General features: G+C 43.1%; 1 protein-coding gene across 3 annotated transcripts in view; it reads right to left on the reverse strand.

Moving 5' to 3' along the window:
- The window catches only part of IQSEC2 (IQ motif and Sec7 domain ArfGEF 2), a 529,618-nt gene that overhangs the window by 326,529 nt on the left and 180,183 nt on the right, over nucleotides 1-22,906 (reverse strand). The window contains exon 1 of one of the 3 annotated variants that reach the window (XM_033921432.1): nucleotides 5,935-6,032. The exons of the other annotated variants lie outside the window; for them this stretch is intronic. Coding sequence (XP_033777323.1) covers nucleotides 5,935-5,957 — 23 coding nt within the window. The 5' untranslated portion in view covers nucleotides 5,958-6,032. Of the gene's footprint in view, nucleotides 1-5,934; nucleotides 6,033-22,906 lie in introns of those variants that run through there. 3 annotated transcript variants of the gene reach the window in all.

A 22,906-nucleotide genomic window follows, 5' to 3' on the forward strand; every position in this document is an offset into this window, starting at 1 on the left:
GGAATGGCGACCGGAGTGGATCGCTAAATCACTACTGCCACTGGCAACACGTTCTAACTTCAAAATAAATGGAGATGGAGGGAGAAGGGAGATGGACTTGGGGGAGTTAGTGGACTGGAGGAGAGATGGGGAGAAGATGGATGGGAGACACGAACTTGGTGGAGGGGGGAAGATGGATGGTGGAGGAGGGAGATGGACTTGAGGGAGATCATGGAAAGGGAAGATGGGGGAGGGATAGAAGAAATAATGGATCTAAAAACAGAAGAGGGAGAGAGATGGTGGACAATGGGATTTAGGGAGGGAAGGAACAGAAAGGGAGAGAAGTTAGACACAAGGGATGGTGTGTGTGGGAGGGATAGAGATACTGGATAGGAGGGTAGTTAGAGAAAGGGAGAGCTGGTGGAGAAGGAGGGAGAGATGCTGGATGAAAGGGTAGTTGAGAAAAGAAGAGATGGTGGATCTGGGTATGGTGGGGTCCATCGCTGCAGCTACGGGAACAGAGGCGGAAAAAAGGAAAGATGCCAGACCTCCAGGGGAGGGAAGGGGAGAACAGAAATGGAAGATGGATGGTTACCATGGAGAAAGAAGAAAACGACAAATGGGCAAGGGACCTGGCAAGCAAGTTATCAGAAGACATTTGTTGCAGAGCCTGGGACCAACATGATTTGAAAAATGACCAGACAACAAAAGGTAAAAAAAATAATTTTATTTTCTGTTTTGTGATTACAATGTGTCAGATTTGTATCCTGCCAGAGCTGGTATTAGACCGCGAACGTGAGTTAGGATTTAACAGAGAGAGGAAAAGTATTTTTTGTTTGTTTATTTTGTTTACACCACAGCGCTAGTGTGGGTAGAAGAGGGCAAAGGGGGTGAAGAGGCTATAAAATAAACTCACTAGGATGTTTGGAAAAAAACACCCAATTGTTCAGGAAAATCGAATCGAATCGAAAAATTATTTTTCCTGAATCGGGCAGCACTAGTGTGTAGTGATAACAGAAGAGTTGCTCCATGCATTGTTATACTAGACCACAGGTGTCAAACTCAAGGCCCGCAGCCCGAATCCAGCCCATCTGGCTGTTTTATGAGTCCTGTGGAGCGATGAATGCGGCGTTTTCATTGCCGCCCCCGGTGTTATCTTCTGGCTGGCTTCCTCTTCCTCACTGCCACAGTGCACAAAGCCGCAGGTGGCGGCTCCTACGTGTGTCCTGCGCCTGAACCAGAAGCCTTCTCTCTGACATCGCAATGTGACTGAATTGTGTCAGTTTTGAGAATTTTCATCTGCTGTCCATATTTTGCACTGTTCAGGAAGAAATGCATTTGTTTCTTTTTCTCTGGGGTTGTACAGCATACAGAGTCTTGAATCTTAGGGTTTGTTTGTATATATTAGTACTTTTAGTTTGTGGTCCCATATTTGCATAGGGGTTATCTGTGTTCTTGTAGGAATGAATGTTGAGAAGCATATAGTGTGCTTTGTGTAGTTTAATTTTGTGGTTAAGCATTATGTGTTGTTAATAAGATTATGTTGTGTGTATATATGAAAAATGAATGGAAAAAATATGTTACAATTAGTACTATTATGGGGGCAGGGGCAGAGGTGGAGAATGGGCAGAGTCTGGCCCGCAACTTAGCTTGTGATTTGGATTTTGGCCCCTTAATGTGATTGAGTTTGACATCCCTGTACTAGACAAAGAAGGGGATCCTACCGTACAGGCTCTACACCCATAGTGGATCCCTCAAGTAGTTCTCAGTGGTGCTGTTAATGCAAGTATGTGCAGTTGAGAACAATGTGGAAAGGCGATGATCCAGTGCAGTGGTATGATTAGTAGCCACAGTTGGAATTCAGGAAACTCTCAATGAGATGTGAAGTTCAAAAGAGAGTGAATGTTACTTGGAGCAATAGTAACAGAGAGAGGGGTCTCCCAGTTCTTAAAAAGTGCATCCTTAAGTAGATATAGAGACAACTTAAGAAGACCTGTAAGAGCTCATCATAATCCAAGGCATCAAAGAGGTCTGCCATGAGCTCAGTATAGTCTAATTTGACAGGTAGAGCTTTTGTACTATCTGCCTGTTACAGATAGAAAAATTAAGAAGGAGGTGGATTCAAAGGATTCCATATGATTCTGGAGCAGATAATGTAGACTCACACTCAGTGTTAGTAGTGGTGTGAAGACAGGTCAGAAGAAACATCCGGTACCTCAGGAGATTCTGGATTGAGAAGCATTGAGAAGGACTGTTTGGATGATGGTAGCACCGGACCGATGTCAGCAAGGGGGAAGGAGAATCTGTACCGTGATGATGCTGATTGGCAGGAAATGTTGATGCTCATCAATGAAAAAACTAGGATCGGTACATTTGGGCTTTTAAGTGCTATGTTCAGCATGGACTGGTATCAAGGGATTCAATGTTAGCATTGGTGACATTTTTAAATTGCATACGGCACCAATCTGCCCCTGAAGAACTCCGTCAGCTGATCTCAAAAGGGTTCATAGACAAAACCGCCGAAGATAAAGGCGCGCACCGACAAATGAGCGCAAGATGGAAGTGCGCGCCGAAGAAAAAGAGTGTTTTTAGGGGCTCCGACGGGGGGTTTTGTTGGGAAACCCCCCCCACTTAATACAGATCGCGGCGGCATTGTGAGGGGTTTGGGGGGTTGTAACCGCCCTCATTATACTGTAAACTTAACTGTTTCCCTGTTTTTTAGGGAAAAAGTGAAGTTTTCAGTAAAATGTGGGGGGTTACAACCCCCCAAACCCCCCACAACGCGGCGCGATCTGTATAAAGTAAAGTGGGGGGGTTCCCCTCCACACCCCCCGTCGGAGCCTTTTAAAACAGTCATTTTCTTCGGCGCGCCTCCACATTGTGCTCAGTTGTCTGCACAAGCCTTTGTCCCGGCGCGCTTTTGACCTGACACCCTCAAAAGAAGCACACCAGTACCGTTAGCTCAACCATCGGTACCACCAATGCTTTCGAGGCTAACTCAATGCATCACAGTCTTCCGACATGGAACAAAGTGAAGAGACATATAGTTGATACCATATGTGTAGCAGGGTATCAAAGCGTTGATACCTAAAGAGGCAGCATGCTTCAGAAGTGATATCCTGCATCGAGAAAGATGGCATTGATGAAAGACATGCATCGAGAAACTCAATGTTGAGAATGTGTATGACGCTAGGGAAGATCTCGATGTATGAAGAGGAGGCACCAGTACTGCATACTGGAAGCTGGTACCAAAGGTGCAACAGGTATCGTGGTTGCCTCAACTGGTGATGTGCTTCAGAAATGACAACCTGTATTGAGAAACGATGGCATCAATGAGAGGCATGCATCAAGAAATTTGATGCTAAATATGCTAAGGATGCTATTCAATGTCGATGTCCATCGGTACCAACAGGAATCAGTATCATAGAAAAGTCCAAGTTGCTGGAAAACCGACTCCAGGCCTAATATTCTAAAAGAGAAGGAAAATTTATGTCCTTACCTGATCATTTTCTTTCCTTTAGTCACAGCAGATGAATCCAGAGACTAGTGGGATTACGTCCATCAACCAGCAGATTGAGATAGAGAGCACTGAGTTGTCCTTAGATATATTGGATGCACAGCTTCCTGGCCAACCAGTATAGGTCTTCTTAGAGCAGTGGAAGTAAAGCACATAAGACATGAAACATATGAAACTCCTTTCCCCTATATGTGCTACATGAACAATTGTAACTCCATCCAAAAGTCTGCCAGAACTGCGCCTAAGTCATCTGCTGTGACTAAAGGAAAGAAATTTATTAGATAAGGACAATTTTTCCTTCCTTGTCATCAACAGCAGATGAATCCAGAGACTAATGGGATGTAACAAAGCAGACCTAACATAGGGAGGGAAATAAACACCACTCTCCCAAGCCCAATGTGCTGATGACCACTCTATAAGTAGCCCCACACCCAGATCACCACTGTGGATACTTTAGAGAACAAAATACAGAGAAGCCTCTGCAACCTCTCACTCCTTAGCGCTCCTGATCCAACATCCCAAATGCTACTAGCCCACCCCAACCACACCCTATGAGTGACCAGGCAGGCGACCATAAAATGTCTAAAACTGCAGGTCCACCGCTGTGAACAGCTTCCGTGAGTGAGGCCAAACTGCCATTGCCCTCCTGTGCGGGAAAAGGACGCATACCGCTTCCACCGGTATCTACCAAAGAGCCCTGGAAAACCACATAGCTCCCCGACCAAAGAACAGTGGAGCTAGCCCAAAAGTGAACCAGCCCTTTCAACTCCAGGAAGTGGCCCATGAGGAAAAAACCTGCTGTGAAAAGCCGGTACTCCTCACTCTCTGTTTCTTTTTTTCAACTTACGTGGAAAAGGAGAAACAAAGTAAGCACCATATCCATATGCCATAGGGTAAGGGACCTGGGAGGGCCCAGGTGTTACTCTGAAGAGGGTGAGGTAGTTTGCTGGGAGGGCCCTGGTGTAACCTCTAAAGCTAGCACTATGTGCCAGAACACCCCTCTTTGCAAACATTCAGGCCAGGATCAACATCCATAAGCAGAAGCCAGGAGCTGTGAGGAACACATCAATTCAGCCTGCTGGAGATAGAGTATACTAGTTGGCCAGGAGGCTGTGCATCCAATATATCTGAAGACAACTCAGTGCTCTCTATCTCTACCTGCTGGTTGATGGACATAATCCCACTAGTCTCTGGATTCATCTGCTGTTGATGACAAGGAATAACATTTAAAAACAAGAGGAAAACATTCTGTTAGTATGTTGTTTTCATTTCTTTTTGTGTTTGTTAGCCCCGGACTCAGAACAGCAGAAGAGGATGATAGCATGATGGAATAAAAAGAAGGCTGGCAAGCCATCAATGCTGTTGACAGAAGCAAAGGCTTTAAGCAGGGGTCCCCAAAGTCCCTCCTTGAGAGCTGAATCTAGTCGGGTTTCCAGGATTTCCCCAATGAATATGCATTGAAAGCAGTGCATGCACATAGATCTCATGCATATTCATTGGGGAAATCCTGAAAACCCGACTGGATTCGGCCCTCAAGAAAGGACTTTGGGGACCCCTGGCAAAAGGCCTCTCACACTGAAACCTATTTATTTTATTTTGGTGTTAAAGGAATTAAAAAAAAACAATGAAGTAAGTAAAAATAGCAGTAAAAATTGAAAAAAAGTGAAGCAGGAAGGCAACTCGAGGGAACGCAGTTCAGATATGTCTTCTTCACTCCACAGAAAATGAAAAACTGATGACCTCGCAAGCCGGCGTCGGCCAGGAAGGCACTTGCACATGCGCGGCGTGGGCAGTCTCAAAGCTTTGCTGTCTCGAAGCTTTACCACTGTCCCGTACCAGGCTCCATGGATGACACCCATTTATGAGAATGCACTGCCTGCTTTTCTAAGGATCATAAACATATGTACATACATCTACCTTATTATATACTGATTTGATCGTTGCATCTCTTCCCCTATTGCACTTTGATTTTGTTTTGTTTATGTATTGTATTATACAGTATATAGTCTAAGGAGGCTATGAATGCTGGCACATGGGATCTGGACAGGCCCTGGCCAGATTGGAAGTCCAAACACAAATAAGAAGGGATGGGATCAATCTAAAGTGAAATATAACATCACCAGTTAACTGCCCAATGTCAGCTGAAGTTCTATTAAGGCAAAGAGACAGCAGCAGCCACAGTGGCACTTGAAATACCCCTTCTTAAACAGCAAACACATTTCCACACAGCAATGTCAGAAAGCCCTATGTCCTGGAGAAAGTCCAACTTCTAGTTCCCTAAAGTGACAGAAACGTCTTGGCCTACACTGATGAAGTTAATAGTACTCAACATGATCCAAATAAATCCTCTTCCACTCCCAACGTCAGCAGCAAAGAGAGACGGACAAACACACACATAGAACAGCCATCATCACTGAAAAAAAGGGGCTCCAACTCACCCTAGCTCCGCCTGCCACTCCATGCTGCCCTGTCCTTTATGGAGAGGCGCCTTGCCCTCCTTTCCTGGAGTTCTGCTCTTCACAATCTCAATCTTGTACACAAAAGTCCAGAGGGCAGGCACACAGCTGCTTTGGAACTGACAACTTGAGCCCGCCCCTTAGGGGCAGAGTCCATAAATTTAACTCAAGCTGACTCGGGGAGCTCCAGCAAAACAGTAGGAAACAAGCAGTACTCGCCTCTTCTGTACTAAGGACAGAATCCTACCTAGTACCCATGCTAGAAGCCAAGTACAATACAAAGTTTCTCTTACAGGGTGACTAGTACACTGAGGACTGGTTTATGCCTCAGACAAATAAACAAGATGAGAAAAATTACAAAACAAACCAGGCTGTATCATGAGGTTTATGCAAGTGGCTTCTCTCTGGTGCTGCTTCCAAAACAGAAAGAAACTTTTAGTAGTCAGTGAGAGAGCTAACAGGGAGACAGAAGTTCATTTTCAAAAAAAAAAAAGAAAGATATCCAAAAAGTGGCCTAAAGAAGCAGATGGACGTTTTTCTCGCCAAACACTTTCAATTCACTATTTTTGAAACATATTTTCTAGACAGAGTTCTATACTTTTCATCTGCAGTTCATTAAACCTCAAGGGGGCATGTAAGAGGCATATGGGACTTGGGTGAGCTTATGACTTGGATATTTTTCTCAACAGAATACAGGGCAAAAGCAAGTCCATTCTATACAGTATTGTCAATCAACCTCAGGGGGGGGTGATTACTGGGAACCAGCGCTGGAGAAGCTTTACGGTTGAAGATAAGTGTTGTCATTGCAGCATTTTTGTTCTATAGTGGGTTACCCTATTTTGGGACATGAACACAATATTGAGGTTTTAAATTGGCAGCCCTCACATATTGTATCTGATTTTGAAAAGCTTTATTATAGTTTAGTTAATATTTTTTCACAATAACATTTTTGTAGGAGTTAGAGGTGGGGTTGGACAGATGATTACACAAATGATCCTCAAGATTGGGATATGAAATAACTGCGTGTTATAAGAGATCCTATTATCTGACAAAATTGCCCTTCACCCTAAGGTTGACTGATATAATATTGTATAAAATGGACTTGCTTTTACCCTGTATTCTGTTGTAATTATTTTGTGGGTAAGCAGATTAACTACCCATCTGTGGTCTTGGATATTTTTCTGCCATAATTAAACATTTAAGAATATGTCCAGCGCACAGTTTAGACATCTGGGGCTAGATCTGTTTTAACAACAAATAAGTGCCAAAAAAGTATCCAAACTTGACCAGATGACCACTGGAGGGATGTAAGCATGACCCCCCATCCCTTAAATATGTGAATGAAATAGTACATACCTGTCTGTATGACAGATGTTATAGCCAGTCCTATTAGAGGAGCAAGTGGGTTTCTGGAGTAGCTTGGTGGGTGGTGCAGTGAACCATAGAGATGGGGAGTCAGTCCAATAACCCACTCTAATCACTACCCCTTATAGTGGAACATGTGAGCCTTCCAAACCTCTTCCTAATCCCACTGCACCCACATAGAGGTGTCACCTTCATTCATAAGGGCTATTGGTGTGGTATACAGTATGGTACAGTAGGGTTTGAAATGAAATGGGACAATTCATCGTAGCCAGCTCATCGCAGCCGCACTGAAACAGCCCAGCATCGTTGTTCACATCATACATTTTACCTAGTTCTGGTAAATCCTAGTCCAGGGGTAGGCAATTCCAGCCCTCGAGAACCGGAGCCAGGTCAGGTTTTCAGGATATCCACAATGAATATGTATGAGATGGATTTGCATGCACTGCCTCCTTGAGATACAAATCTATCTCATGCATATTTATTGTGGATATCCTGAAAACCTGACCTGGCTCCGGCTCTAGAGGACCGGAATTGCCTACCCCTGCCCTAGTCCAACCAGGGAATAGGGCGACTAAAACCCCGCTTTCCTTACCTGTTGCCCTATCTTCCCCTTTCAATTCTGCTGTGGCCTGCCCTATTCTGACGCAACGTCCTGTTTGGAAGGTGGATGCCTGAGAGGGAAAGAAGCCATGATGGAGAGGATGGGGCACTGGAGAAGGAAAGCTACGGGAATGCTGTTAGCAACCTCAGGTAGAAGTTTGGAAGGAGAGGGGGGGGAGACATGATGCACCAGGGAAAGTGGGAGAGGCAGAGATTACAGGGGCCATGGGAAGAAGAGACTATCCATCGTGATTCTATAACAGTTCATCATGGCTGACTCGGCACTGAAACAGCTGCGCTGAAACGGCTGTGATGAATCATCCTAGACCTGTTTTAAAGGGTTCACCATACAATATAAAGGGGCTATAGTGAGATGTGTACCTGGGACTTTTTATGTGAGGCTCACTGTAGCGCCCCCTAGGATGCCCCACTGCTCTGCTGGGTATGGCCAATCTACTAAGAGTGCTGGCCACTCCTATATCCCAATGACTTGTTCTGTGCGGGGGGGGGGGGGGGTTTGGACATTTTTTTTTAATGGTTCACAAAGATAGACATGTTGAGCAAAAACACATTAATTTTCAAAAAACCAAGATAGATGTTTTGCAGTTTTGAAAATGGACATGTTTGGTACTGAATTTTTGAGGGTGATCCACAAAAAGTCTAAACTCGGATTTAGATGTCTTATCGATGAATGCCCCTCTAAGTGACTCTGAAAACAGAACAAGGGATTAGAGTTGAGACATAGGGAGATAAAGGGTCTCCCTTCCTAGGTCAACAAAGTGTGATCAGACTTGCAATCCAGACCTTTAAACTCTGGCCTGCACCTGTAAAGTACTGGGATGTCAGGGAGGAATACTGAGTGTTAATAAACAATCCCCCACCTACCACAGGGACAGGAAACTGGGTGATTAACTTAAGAGTTCAGGACACTGCAGAAGCAGCAGAAACTGAGCTTCACATCCTGCAAAATTCAATCCAGGGAAATGGATGCAGCTCTAGAAACAAGAACAGGCAAACACACACGTCCCCTTTAGCCAAACTTTGCACAGAAAAAAATAGTTTACAAGCAAAGAACAGTGAAGGGGAATGATATACAATTGTTTTAGCTTTCAAGGTACAGTATTTAAGAAACAAATAAACAAACCAATTCTGGTCGCCGTACCTTAAGAAGGATATGGTGATACTCGAGAGGGTTCAGAGGAGAGCAACGCGACTGATAAAGGGTATGGAAAACCTAACATATGCCGAAAGATTGGAGAAACTGGGCCTCTTTTCCTTGGAGAAGCGGAGGCTTAGAGGGGACATGATAGAGACTTACAAGATCATGAAAGGCATGGAGAAAGTGGAGAGGGACAGATTTTTCAAAATTTCGAAACATACAAGAACAAGGGGGCATTCGGAAAAGTTAAGAGGGGACAGATTCAGAGCCAATACTAGGAAGTTCTTCACCCAGAGGGTGGTGGACACCTGGAATGCGCTTCCAGAGGATGTAATACAACAGAGTACGCTACAGGGTTTCAAGAAGGGTTTGGATGAATTCCTGAAGGATAAGGGGATTGAAGGGTATAGATAGAGAAGTGGATGATTTCCTGAAGGAAAAGGGGATTGAGGGGTACTGATAGAGAATTACTATGCAGGTCCTTGACCTGATGGGCCGCCGCGCGAGTGGACTGCTGGGCGGGATGGACCTCTGGTCTGACCCAGCAGAGGCACTGCTTATGTCCGTAATAAACAAAGGAATCACCAGCATCTTGAAACAGAAACAGTGAGACTGGCAGGGCATAGAAGCTGGGAAGGAAAAATGAAAGTAAATGGGCGATAATAATCTGCAGTTCATCCAGTTTTACAGAATATAACCTGTACAAGAAGTCAGGCTGGCACAGAACAAGGTTTCTTAACCCCTAGCAGCACTAGAGGGCAGCAGCTGATTCCCAACCAGATCTCCTTCCCTGCCCCCAATCCAACACTGCAGGGTGCGGTACACTTCCCACAGCTAATTAGCATTTAATAATCTCCAGATCCAATCTCAAACATAGCGGCAACCAGCATTATATAATACAGGGTACTACTCTGCTCCAGGAAGCATCACAACAGAGAGGTGTCAACCCAGAGAAAACAACCCCCTCTCACTTCCAGCAGCAGAAGCCCATCTTTTACCTTCACAGCAGGATCATACTGCACTACCACAAATGAATTTTATAAATAGTAATTGCTGCTCTGATGGCACTTTATAAATAAATCCCTATGAGGTGGTAGTAGGGGGTGTATATTTGAAGCAGGGGAGGGGAGACGTGCCTAGTGTAAAGTGCATGCAAATCACCTTTGATATATGCATGTGTATATCTATGAATTAATGTGCATACAATTGATTTGCACACAGAAAATGGGTTTTGTGAATATCATATGCACAGAACATTTTTTACATGTGCAAATCAACTGTACTTATATAAACTATGAAAATCATACAAACTCCCTCCCCATAAAACCATTAAAACTTCATTTAAAACAAAAGTGATCAATTTTTTTTGTTGTACACATCCCTACTGTACTGTACATTAGATCATCACCTGTACAGCATTGATGGCACCTTTTAAAATAATAATTATTGCTGTATGACTGTACAGCACTATTCTTTGATGATAACAGTTCACTAGTCCCACAGATGAGTCACTTGACCACTTTCAGCACCAAATGGATAGATTCCTTCTGAACTTAATTAAAATACATAAAATTCTTCCACTATTCATGTGCAATAGTTCCTATGCTGCCATGGCCCCATGCCTCACCTCAAAAGAGCTTCAACTGAGGAGAGGATGGGAATTCATTTTGTGATGGATAAACTGATGTCTTTAGAAAACACCTATTTACAGGTAAGTAAGGAGAAATTAGGTTCTTAGCTGCTAATTTTCTTTCTTTTAGCCTCTCCAGACCGGCATAGGCATCTTACAAGCGAGTAATATCTCATCATGACCAGTAGGTGAAGACTGAGACAAAACTTTGGAATGGTACTTAATAGGTTACTCCCCTTAATTACCTCAATCTGCCGAATAGCCGAGCAGAACTAAGAACTGTAAACAGAAATAAACAAGACTCTGAACAGGAGTAACAACAAATATAACTAAATGCTGTTGGAAAATCAAAAGAAGGACTCCTTTAAGATGTGGAAATGCACGAAAACATCTGAAGCTTGGAACAAACAGAGATGATCAGAAAAAATGTCACAAGACGGTGAGGGTTGCCAAAAAGGTCTAAGAGGAGAAAATAGCATGAGAGGCCAAAAATTTCAAGCCCTTTTTTAGATATGTAAAAGGGAAAAAACCCGCACGGGAGGCGGTGGGACCACTGGACGACCTGGGAGGAAAAGGGTGCATTAAGGATGACAAACAAATTGCAGACAGACTGAATTCCTTCTTTGTGTCTGTCTTTACAAAGGAAGACACCGCAACAATACCTGACACAGTGAAAGTGTTCAAGGGAGTTGTGCAGGACAGCCTCACCATAGTAGAAGTGGACTTGGACCAGATTTACCACCAGATCGACAAACTTAAAAGTTATAAATCTCCTGGACCGGATGGAATTCATCCGAGCTGAAATTTGAAATCGGAGAACTATTGCAAAAACTTGCCAACCTGTCAATCAAAACAGGACAGATACCGGACAACTGGAAGATAGCGGACGTCATGCCTTAAAAAAGGATCGAGAGGAGTGCCAGGTAACTACAGACCTGTGAGTCTCACGTCTGTCCCTGGAAAGATGGTTGAGGCGCTGATTAAAGATAGCATAGTCCGGCACTTAGACACACATGACCCGATGAGAACCAGTCAACATGGGTTCAGGAAAGGGAAATCATGTTTGACGAAACTACTTCAATTTTTTGAGACAGTGAACAGACAAATTGATAGTGGAGAACCGGTGGATATTGTATACTTGGACTTTCAGAAAGCGTTCGAGAAGGTTCCACATGTAAGACTTCTCAGGAAATTACAAGGCCATGGAATAGAGGGAGATATACTAAGATTGATAGGCAAATGGCAAGAGAACAGAAAACAGAGAGTGGGCATAAATGGGAAGTTCTCAGAATGGGAAAAAGTGACTAGTGGTGTACTCCAGGGCTCGGTACTTGGACACATCTTATTTAATATTTTCATAAATGACCTGGAAGAAGGAACATCAAGTGAAATCATCAAGTTTGCAGACAACACAAAGCTATGCCGGGCAATCAGATTGCAGAAGGACAGCGAGGAACTCCAGAGCGATTTGAATCAATTGGAGAAGTGGGCAGTTAAATGGCAGATGAATTTTAATGTGGAAAAATGCAAAGTGATGCATTTAGGCAGAAAAAATAAAGATCACAAGTATAGTATGTCAGGTGTAACTCTGGGAAAGACCGAACAGGAAAAGGACCTGGGTGTACTGATAGACAGGACCCTGAAACTGTCGGCACAATGTGCGGCGGCGGCGAAGAAAGCAAATCGAATGCTAGGCATGATAAAGAAGGGAATTATGAGTAGATCAGAGAAAGTTATAATACCGCTCTACTGAGCCATGGTCAGACCGCACCTGGTGGATCTGATCGAGACTTTCAAAATACTGAAAGGATTCGACAAAATGGAGCAGGGAAGGCAGTTATTTACAATGTCCAATGTGACACAGACAAGAGGACATAGACTGAAGCTGAGGGGGGACAGGTCCAGGATGAATATCAGGAAGTTCTGTTTCACACAGCGAGTGGTGGACACCTGGAACGCTCTCCCAGAGGAAGTAATTGCAGAATCCAACGTTCTAGGATTTAAGGGTAAACTAGATGCACATCTCCTTAAGAGTGGCATAGAGTGATACGGGTAAGGGTAAATTAGATGCACATCTCCCTTGAGAAACATAGTGATATGGGGACTAAAACTATGCCAGGGTACACCTGGTGGGGCCTCCGCGTGTGCGGATCACAGGACTTGATGGACCCAGGGTCTGATCCGGAGATGGCAATTCTTATGTTCTTATGAAAATGCAAAGGAGAGATCTCAGCAAGAAAAAGTCCCCACAGCTCGCCAACTACATCAGCTGAGCCACAGCCACTGTTCTTCAATTCTCCCAGGTCCTAGAAAAATACTAGAACCCACAGAAAAAACAAAATCTGCACACACAAAACCCAGAAGAACAACACGATAATAGACAGGATGGGGTCCTATGCCGGTCTGGAGAGTCTAAAGGAAAGTAAATTAGCAGGTAAGAGCCTAATTTCTCCATCTTTAGCAACTCTCCTGACCGGCATAGGCATCTTACAAGTGGGACGTACCAAAGCACCCCCGAAGGGCCAACACCAGAACACGCTCACCGAACACCTCATCCCAACTTGCCAGAATGTCCACACGGTAGTGTCTGACAAACGAATGCAAGGAAGACCAAACAGCAGCCTTACAAATATCCACTAGAGGCACTAGCGAAGACTCAGCCCAAAAAGTCGCCTGACCCCTAGTGGAATGAGCCTTGAGAAAGTCCAGTGCAGGCTTCTTCTGAAGAAGGTATGCAGAAGCAATAGTCTCCTTGATCCAGCGCGCAATGGTAGTCTTGGAAGCACCATCCCCCTTATGAGGACCCGCTAAAAGGACAAAGAGAAGATCTGACTTTCTGAACTCCTGGGTCCTTTGGACATAAGAGTGAAGAACCCGAGAAACAGCCAACTTGTGCAACTGATTCTGCTCTGCAGATCCGTCCTGAGAACCCAGCACTGGGAGGACCACTAACTGATTGACATAAAAAGGAGAAACTACCTTAGGCAGAAAGGAAGGAACAGTCCGCAAAATAACCCACTCCCTAGAAAACTCCAGGAACTCAGAAACACGTCTAGCAGAAGTAATTGCTACCAAAAAAACCACTTTAAGAGTAATTTTAATTGATGTACCTGAAGCAGGAATAATAAATGAAAAGGATGAGAAAAGGCCTTTTCATAAACTAAGGGCTACTTTTACAAAGGTGCGCTACCGTTTTTAGCGCACACACAAGATTAGCAGCCAAAACGGTGTCAGGTCAAAAGCACGTTGGGACAAAGGTGCGAGCAGACAACTGAGCGCAGTGTGGAGGTGCGCGCCGAAGAAAAAGACTGTTTTTAGGGGCTACGACGGGGTGTGTGTGGGGGGAACCCCCCCACTTTACTTTATACAGATCGCGCCGTGTTGTGGGGCATTGTGGGGGGTTGTAACCCCCACATTTTACTGAAAACTTAACTTTTTCCCTGATTTTAGGGAAAAAGTTACGTTTTCACTAAAATGTGGGGGGTTACAACCCCCCAAACCCCCCACAACGCCGCCGCAATCTGTATTAAGTAAAGTGGGGGGGATCCCCAAAAAAACCCCCGTCGCAGCCCCTAAAAACAGTCTTTTTCTTCGGTGCGCGCCTCCGTCTTGCACTCAGTTGTCGGCGCGCACCTTTGTCTTCCGCGTTACTGTTTATGAACCGCCAAAACATTACCGCCTGCTTAAAAGCAGCTAGTGCGCACGGCATTTTAGCGTGTGCTAAAACCGCTAGCGCACTTTTGTAAAAGGAGCCCTAATGGAGTAAATAACACATCATCCAGAACTCAATCTCTAATATGTCTTAATAAACAAGCCTTACCATAGATACAAAGATCGGGAAGTCCCATACCACCTCTCTTCCCCGATCCTAATAAAATATCAAAAGATAGTTTTGGTTTTTTTCTGGCCCAACAAAATTTAGAAATTGCAGCTCTTAGTTTCCGTCAATCTCTACTTGTTAATTCCAGAGGAAGCATCTGAAGAGTTTATAACCACTTGGGGAAAAGAACCATTTTAAAAAGAGCTATACGCCCACCCAGAGATAAAGGCAAAGACTGCCATTTTAACAATTGTTGTTTTGTATAACTCAGTAAATCTGAAATATTAGATTTATATAGAAATTTAGGATCTACTGGTATATTAATACCCAAATATTTAAATTGACCTTCCATCCATCTTAGTGGAAAATCAGGACCCCACTGTGTACGTAAACTATCATTTGGAGCTATAGCTTCCGATTTATCCATATTTAATTTAAATCCTGAAAAATCACCATATTCAACAAAACTGTCCAATAATGTATGTAATGATAAACTAGGATTTATTATATGGATTAAAATATCACCCGCAAAAGCAGCAATTTTAAAGGTAGAAGCCCTTATATCCACTCCAATAATATCTGGATTAGAAATAATTTCACGAATCAATGGGTCCAATGTCAAGATAAAAAGTAATGGAGATAAGGGGCATCCTTGCCTTGTCCCTTGACCCACATTAAAAAATTCCGAAAAACATCTATTAACAAATGCTCTAGCCTGTATATCAGATTAAAGGGTCCTGATAGCTTCCTGACAATAACCCTTAATACCATATTTAGTCATGCATGCAAATAGGAATTCCCATCTAACCCTATCAAACGTTTTCTTTGCGTCAAAACTAATCAACAACGAAGGCTAATTCTTATGATGTACCCATTCCAAAGAATACAAAATTGAACGAATATTCTTAACTGCCGTACATCCTCTTACAAACCCTACCTGAGGCTCAGCAATCAAATCATTTTAGAAAGGAACCTAGAAAACATGCAAATGTCCCAGACAAAAGTAACTGATGAGGAGTAACTGTTGCTTTAGGTGGGAAAAGCTAAGAAAGAAAACAGCAGAACAGTGCATCAAAATTAAAATAAAGGGTCCCGGTGAATAGGGGTTGAGAATACTTAAGGTCTGCCTTTCCTCTTGCATTATTCCTTATACTCCTACATGCTGTTACAATCCGTGGATTTCCATCTAGCAAAGCTACCTCCTCTTTGTTGTATCCATTGGGAATATACCAGGAATTCAGCTCCCCCCCCCCCAATTGCCTGTTTGGACATCTTACCTGCCAGGACATCCAATCTTAGGACACCTAACTTTGTCATTTTCAACCACAAAAACCTGCAAGTTGGAAAAAGTTCAAATCTAGACCATTTGGACATGAAAGGTGACATTATTGTAATGGACTGGCCACATAGACATGCCAATAGAGCACTGTGGCACTTTAGAGGGTACTGCTGTGATCTTTACATAAAGGGTACCAGATGTACATCTCACTAGTACCCCCTTATAATATTAGATGTAGAAGAGGCCAGTATTTTAATGGACTGGCCACATAAACATGCCAACAGAGCAGTGGAGCACCTTAGAGGGCACTAATGTGAACTTCATATAAAGGGTCCTGGATGTTCATCTCACCATATACCCCATCTAATGTATGGTGAGCCCTCCAAAATTCTCCCCAAATCTACTATACCCACCTGTCTACCACCCCAATAGCCCTTATGGTTGCAGGTAGCACCTATATGGCAGTATAGTAGGATTTTGGTGGCCTCACTCTTTCCACCATACATGTAGTGGTTAGAGTGGCTTATGGGTCTGAGTCCTCCTCTCTATGGCTCACTAGCCCACTCACCAGGCTACTTAAGACACCTGTGTGATGCTCTACTAGGATTTTCCATACCAGATGCTGCAGTTCTAGAGACTGATATGTACTGTTTCATTAAGATTTTTTGGGGGGTGGGAGGGGGATCAGTAACCACCGGGGGGAGTTTGGGGGGTCATTACTTAATCCCTCCAGTGGTCATTTGCTCAGTTTAGGAACCTCTGTGGCACTTAGACGCTTCTAAAAAAAGGTCTAGCTCAGAAATTAAAGTTTCGTCCAGGACGTCCTGGGAAAGGTTCGATTATCGTTGCAAGACGTCCAAGTCTAAGTCTGCCCAAAGCCCACCCAGAGGACTCCGACATGCCCAGAGCCTCCAACATGCCTACCTTTACTCTTGAATGCACAGCAGGTACAACGCTTCGCAAGAGGTCTAGAAAGATGGTTCAGAAAATTGGTACTTGGATGTCCCAGTGATTAGGATGTACAAGTGTCAGTTTATGCCATTTTTGGAAGTCTGCATTTTTCGAAAATGAGCCCCTTACTGTATTTTTTTAACCATTTTTAGGCATAGTGGTCTTCACTACTTTTTGGCCACTTGGGATTCAAATGAACTACAGGAAAGCCACCAGATATCTTCTCATGTGAGGCCACAACACTGCTGACCAGAGTGTGACAATGGCATCCAGCTCCACTTCAAACTTTTTTTTGGGGATATCATGAAGGAGATGAGTGTTTCCAATTGCATTCTCTTCTATTGAGAACTGCTTTGTCCTTCAAGCATAGCAACAAATGAGTGGGGCACAACGACGAATTTGCAACAAATAACAGAGGTGTCCAAGCTGTTGTGCCTTGTTGAGATCTCCAATAAAACTGATTTAATTACCAGTTTCTGTGATGTCATTCAACTGCTACTCCTTTTTCCTTTGTTCTTCAAGCACTTTCCCCTTCCTGCTCTAAGCTTGGATAGAGAAGCAGATAGTGGGGAAAAATAGAATAACAACAGGGGCCATCCCAGACACCTCCAGGGGTGCCACTGGCTCCGATACCTCCCAATGAAGAACAATGGTCTCTAGGGTCTTAGAGAAGGCTTTCATTAGCTAGCTGGAAAAGAATTGTGTTGAGATCTCAAAACTCTTCTAGAATTTAAGGTGAAACAACTCGAGGCATCTAGAAGTTGTATAGAAATGTCAGTCATACGCATCAATGCTCTGTGGTGAAATCTGTTTTTTTAAGACAAAAAGAAAAAGATGCAAACATATTCAAGTAATGTTCATGTAGGGCAAAGTAAAACAATCTAAGGCCTTGCCCTACATACCAGATGGCAAACTTCCAACATCATTAAGACATCCTGGTGGATTCTTTTTACTAGACTGATAGAATTCAGACATCTTTTCAGAAAAACATAAGAATATCCATACTGGGTTAGACCAAGGTTCATCTAGCCTAGTACCCTGTTTCCAACAGTAACCAATCCAGGTCATAAGTACTTGCCAGAAACCCAAATAGTACCAACATTCCATGCTGCTGATCCCAAGGCAAACAGTGGCTACCCCACAGATAGACATAGAGATAGGTATAGGAAAGGCAGGGACAGATAGACATAGAGATAGGTACAGGAAAGACAGTGACACTTAACAGGTCATGGACCTGATGGGCCGCCGCAGGTGTGGGCTGCTGGGCACGATGGACCTCTGGTCTGACCCGGCGGAGGCATCTCTTATGTTCTTATGTCTATCTCAATAGCAGACTATGGAATTTTCCTCCAGGAACTTGTCCAAACCTTTTTTTAAAACCCAGCTATAACCGCTGTTACCATATCCTCCAGCAACGAGTTCCAGAACTTATTTTTTCACCCAACGAATAGTTATCTCCTCCTATTTGTTTTAAAAATATTTCCATGTAACTTCATTGGGTGTCCCCTAGTCTTTGTACTTTTTGGATGAATAAAAAATCAAGTCACTTTTACCCATTCTACATCACATCTTCCCTCAGATGTTTCTTTATTTAGCTGAAGAGCCCTTTAGCTTTTCCTCATATAAGAAGAGTTCCATCCCCTTTATCACTTTGGTTGCCCTTTGAATCTTTCCTAATTCCACTATGGTGCTCATTTTCAGAAAAGAAAAATGTCCAAAATGTGACATAAAGGGGCAGATGGATGTTTTTCTTGCCAAACTCTTCCAATTTGCTATTTTTGAAACCTATTTTCTAGATGGATTTCTAGGGTGCTTATCTGCAGTGCGTCTAATTCTCAAGGAGGCGTTTTGGAGGTGTGGGCGGGACTAAGGCGAGCTTATAACTTGGACTTTTTTCTGCCATTATCAAACATTTAAGAATATGTCCAGGGCACAGTTTAAACATTATCCACATTAAGCAGCTTTTAAATTCTTATCCAATATTCAATGCAAATCTCTTATACACCAAATTTTTGTTAAGTCTTCAGAATGTGTCAACCTCCAGCCAATTGATTCCAGACTGAGACATTTCATGGCAAGTTCATCCTCATCAGATTTGTTTTAATAAAAAAAATTTTGTGCTTTGTGCTTGTACTTATAAGTGCTTAAATTGTGCAATAGTCTTTTGAAAATTCTAAAAACTTGATGTTTGATATTTAAGAAAACTTTGTACTTAGCTTCTGATTGCATGAGACGCTATTTATTGATCCTAAAGCGTTGGGTAGAGACCTGTCTGCTCCGACATGTTTCGTCAAAGGCTATATCAAGAAAAAGTCCCCCTTTCAGTATTATTCCGCTGAATCCCGACCACTGCGGACCGTCGGGGAGGAAGGCTTGTGGGCTGGCGGCATGCAATCGCTGCACGCGCCCTTCCCAGAGTTGCGGCAGCGGCGGGGGATAATTAAATGACAGCGGTGGGGGGTGGCAGCCCACTTACCCCCAACATGTGGTTTGCATACCCCCTAGGGTACGTGTACCGCAGGTCGAGAAACACTGCACTACAGTATACCCTAAAGTACTCCACTGCTTTGCTGGGATGTCTTTGTGGCTAGTCTACTAAAAATGCTGGCCCCTCCTACAGCCCAATAGCTTGTTTTGGGAGTATTTCTTTTGGACATGTTTTTTCCAAAAATGGTTCAATAAGATAGACAAACATCTGAAAAATGGCAGATTTATTCATCATATTGAGGTACAGCGATCAGAATTGAATGCAATTCTCAAGGTGAGGTCACATCAGAGGCATTATAGACTGTGACCAAAAATTGACCTAGGCATGAGAATCCTGTCCCTGGCTCCATTTCTCCCCTCATTCTCTGTCTTCTTCCTCCTCCCCCTCCATACTTCTTCAACCTGTGCTTCTCCAGCACTTGGCTGCTCTTGCTGCAATACCCTGTCTCAACTGAAGTAAACCAGTTCCAGCAGCAGATATCGCCCTCCAAGTCTGCTTTTTAAAGGCCCAGGAACTGATGAGCTGGCAGCTATTCCTATACTGCCAGCCTGCAAACCCCTGTGCCTTTAAGAGGGCAGACTCAAAAGGGGCATACTGTTTGTTTATATCAGCATCCCAGGAGGAGGGAAGGGTGCCCAGTCCTCTGACAGAGCAATCAGATCCTGCCATTATCAGTAGTGTCTCCCCTGATGCAGACACAGCTGAAACATCAGCAAATATCTGCTTACCCAGATGTGGCGAGACCAGGACAACTGCAACAATCATCAGCAAATGCCAATTATCAGAGACTATATTAATACACATTAAGCACTTTAAGGAAAATTCTATAAGATGCGACTATGGGCCTCTTCTATTAAACTGCGCTAGCAGTTTCTAGCGCGGGGAGCCGTGCTGAATGGCCCGCGCTGCTCCCGACACTCATAGAGCTCCTATGAGCGTCGGGAGCAGTGCAGGCCATTCAGTGCGGCTCTCTGCGCTGAAAACTGCTAGCGCAATTTAATAGAAGAGGGGGTAAATTTAGGCTCCATTTACTTGCACCGATTTATAGATTAGCTGCACTTAAGTATGTAAATTACATCACTAATTGGAATTTATCATGTAAGTTTTAGGCACTAGTCTATCAAATATGCACCAGTATCACTTAGCATTTAAGTGCAAGTGGGCATAAACATGGATGGAGTATGGGCAGATCACGGGCAACTTATAGAATGCTATAAATTACACAAACTTCAGGGTGCATTTAAACACCAACAGTTACAACTGCCACTGACTTGGCATACCTGTTGGCACCTACTTTTAGGCGCACCAATGCTAGCCTATGCTAGAATTCTATAATGGCATCTTGGTACCATGAGGTCATTATATAACTGGTGTTCAGCGCCAGCTTGGGGGCTCCTAAATTTTGGCACCAATTATGCACAATGTATTACTACAAAGAGGCACTGTCACTACTCAGGACAGATGATCAACTTGAAGAAGCAAGAGGCATGGCTAGTGCTTCTGATTTTAGATTTTAACCAATAAACACTAATAAAACATCCTAACATGAAAAAAATAGGTGTTTGGTGGATAAATCTGAAAATCACCATTTCCCCTAGTTCCTCTTTCAACCCTCCCCAGGCTTGCCCTGTATCCTCCATTTAGTTTTTGTGCCTTTGCTGTGCTGACAATTTTTAAGTGATACAAAATTTAAATATTTGATTTCACTGGAAACATATGTTATATTAATAAGGTTTTCTATTCTACCTTTACCTATTCAGTTCAAGGTCAGATTACATTACAAGAGATTGGATCAGTTACCCGGGAAGTTACAATGGACAGTTTGACACGGCCATTCAATAAGAGTTGCTAGTACTGGTAGATCAGTACAACTATTAATACAGTTAGGTCATGGTCACAAATTCATAGTTAGAAAATCAAGTAGGTCATCACTGACTCATCGCTTATATCTCAGGAGTTGTATTAGACAGTTTAGAAATGGGCTTTTACAGTTACAATTTTGCTTAATTCCGGGTTGGCTCTCTGTCTTGGTACAGAAATGCTTTTAAAAGATTTCTGAATCTGAGATAGTGGTCACAAGATTTGTAGTGTAAGTATTAGTTGGTTCCAGCATTTTGCTAATTGATATTGGGTAGATAGGATAATTTGCTTGTTAGACTATATATTGTTGTATGCTGGGAGTTTTAAGTTGAAAAGATTTCTGGTGGAATATCTGCTGGAGGCACCTTAGAGTAGGGTGGCCAACTCTGTTAGGTAGCTGAGGGCATTCCCTGTCGGGATCTTAAAGGCAGTGATGCCTAATTTAAACCTGTGCAGCCAATGTATTTTCATAGAGCAGGGCTGTAGATATTCCAATTTCCATAGTTCGTAAATGAGTCTTACTGCTACATTATGAACTAGTTGTAAATGCGATAGCAATGTTTTAGAGCAAAGAACTAGTGTTACATTACAGTAGTCTAGTCAAGATAGGATTAGGGATTACACTAAAATTCAGAAAGCCTCTGTTTTGAAATATTTTCTGATGGATCTTAGCTTTCTCATCACAAGGAAAGATTGTTTTATTATTGATTGTACGTGGCTCTTCATGGATATGTATCAACAACATATCCATGACACTAAAACATATCCATGACACTAAAACACATAAACACTGATTTTCTTGTACCTGCAATGCACTCCTAATTAGCTGGAAAATAAACATCTATATTTACAGTTTCTACATACCTAAAAATAGAAGCCTTAATTAAAGCCCATTCTCCTGCCTTGCATTCTGATGCACTGTTTTACACATTCTATAGCAATTAGTTACAGTAAATCTTATGATACAGCAAGATTAGTACTGCCCATTGATCTGAGGATCTCAAAGTGTTTGTATAATTAAAACAATAAGACCTGGAGGTCACATGACGACAGTGAACTGAGCAGTAGTTCTTCAGCCTAGCTCCACTCATAATATACAAGCTACCCTTTTAAAGTTGGGTTAAATCTCTTCATATCTCTTTACCTTTACCTAAGGTCCGTTAGAGGAAACACCCCAGGTACCTTTTGGAGTGAGCTGGGTGAATTTTAACAATCAGGTACCATGTAATGCCCCTCAAAACCCCACAGTCTACTAGAAAGAAGAGTGGGGGCAAGCCTGTGAAAATGATAGCTGAGACTCCAGCACCGATGTTCACTATACTGGAGAGGGCAGTTTGGGGGTTGACATGCAACTTCTCAGCGGTACTGGATGATAAATTATCGAAAATTCAGGCTTCAAAAGGTGACATTAAAAAGACAGCAAAGTGAACTGGATACATCATGCAGAGTGGCGGTTAATACAATGGAAGGTTCTAGAGGCCCAGGTGCATGGTGAACAAATTGGATGATCAGGATAGCCAATGATTATGGGGCTGCCCAAGAGTGTGATAGATCATGAACTCTAGAATATAGTGAAAGCGTGGCTACCAGAAAAGGTAGGGATGGACCTAGTAGGAATAACTATTAAGTAGAATATGTGCATAGGCTGGGGCCCAAACAAGATGAACACAGACAACTGAGCCAGTCATAGCACAAATTCTGAACTATGCAGAGAAAGAAAATGTTATGTTGCTAACCATAACCATTGTTCTACGGAATACCAGACACATTGTGCTGTTTAACAATTTTTCTGGGATTGGGCA

The sequence above is a fragment of the Geotrypetes seraphini genome, chromosome 1 (genome assembly GCF_902459505.1).
Source record: "Geotrypetes seraphini chromosome 1, aGeoSer1.1, whole genome shotgun sequence".
Lineage (NCBI taxonomy): Eukaryota > Metazoa > Chordata > Amphibia > Gymnophiona > Dermophiidae > Geotrypetes > Geotrypetes seraphini.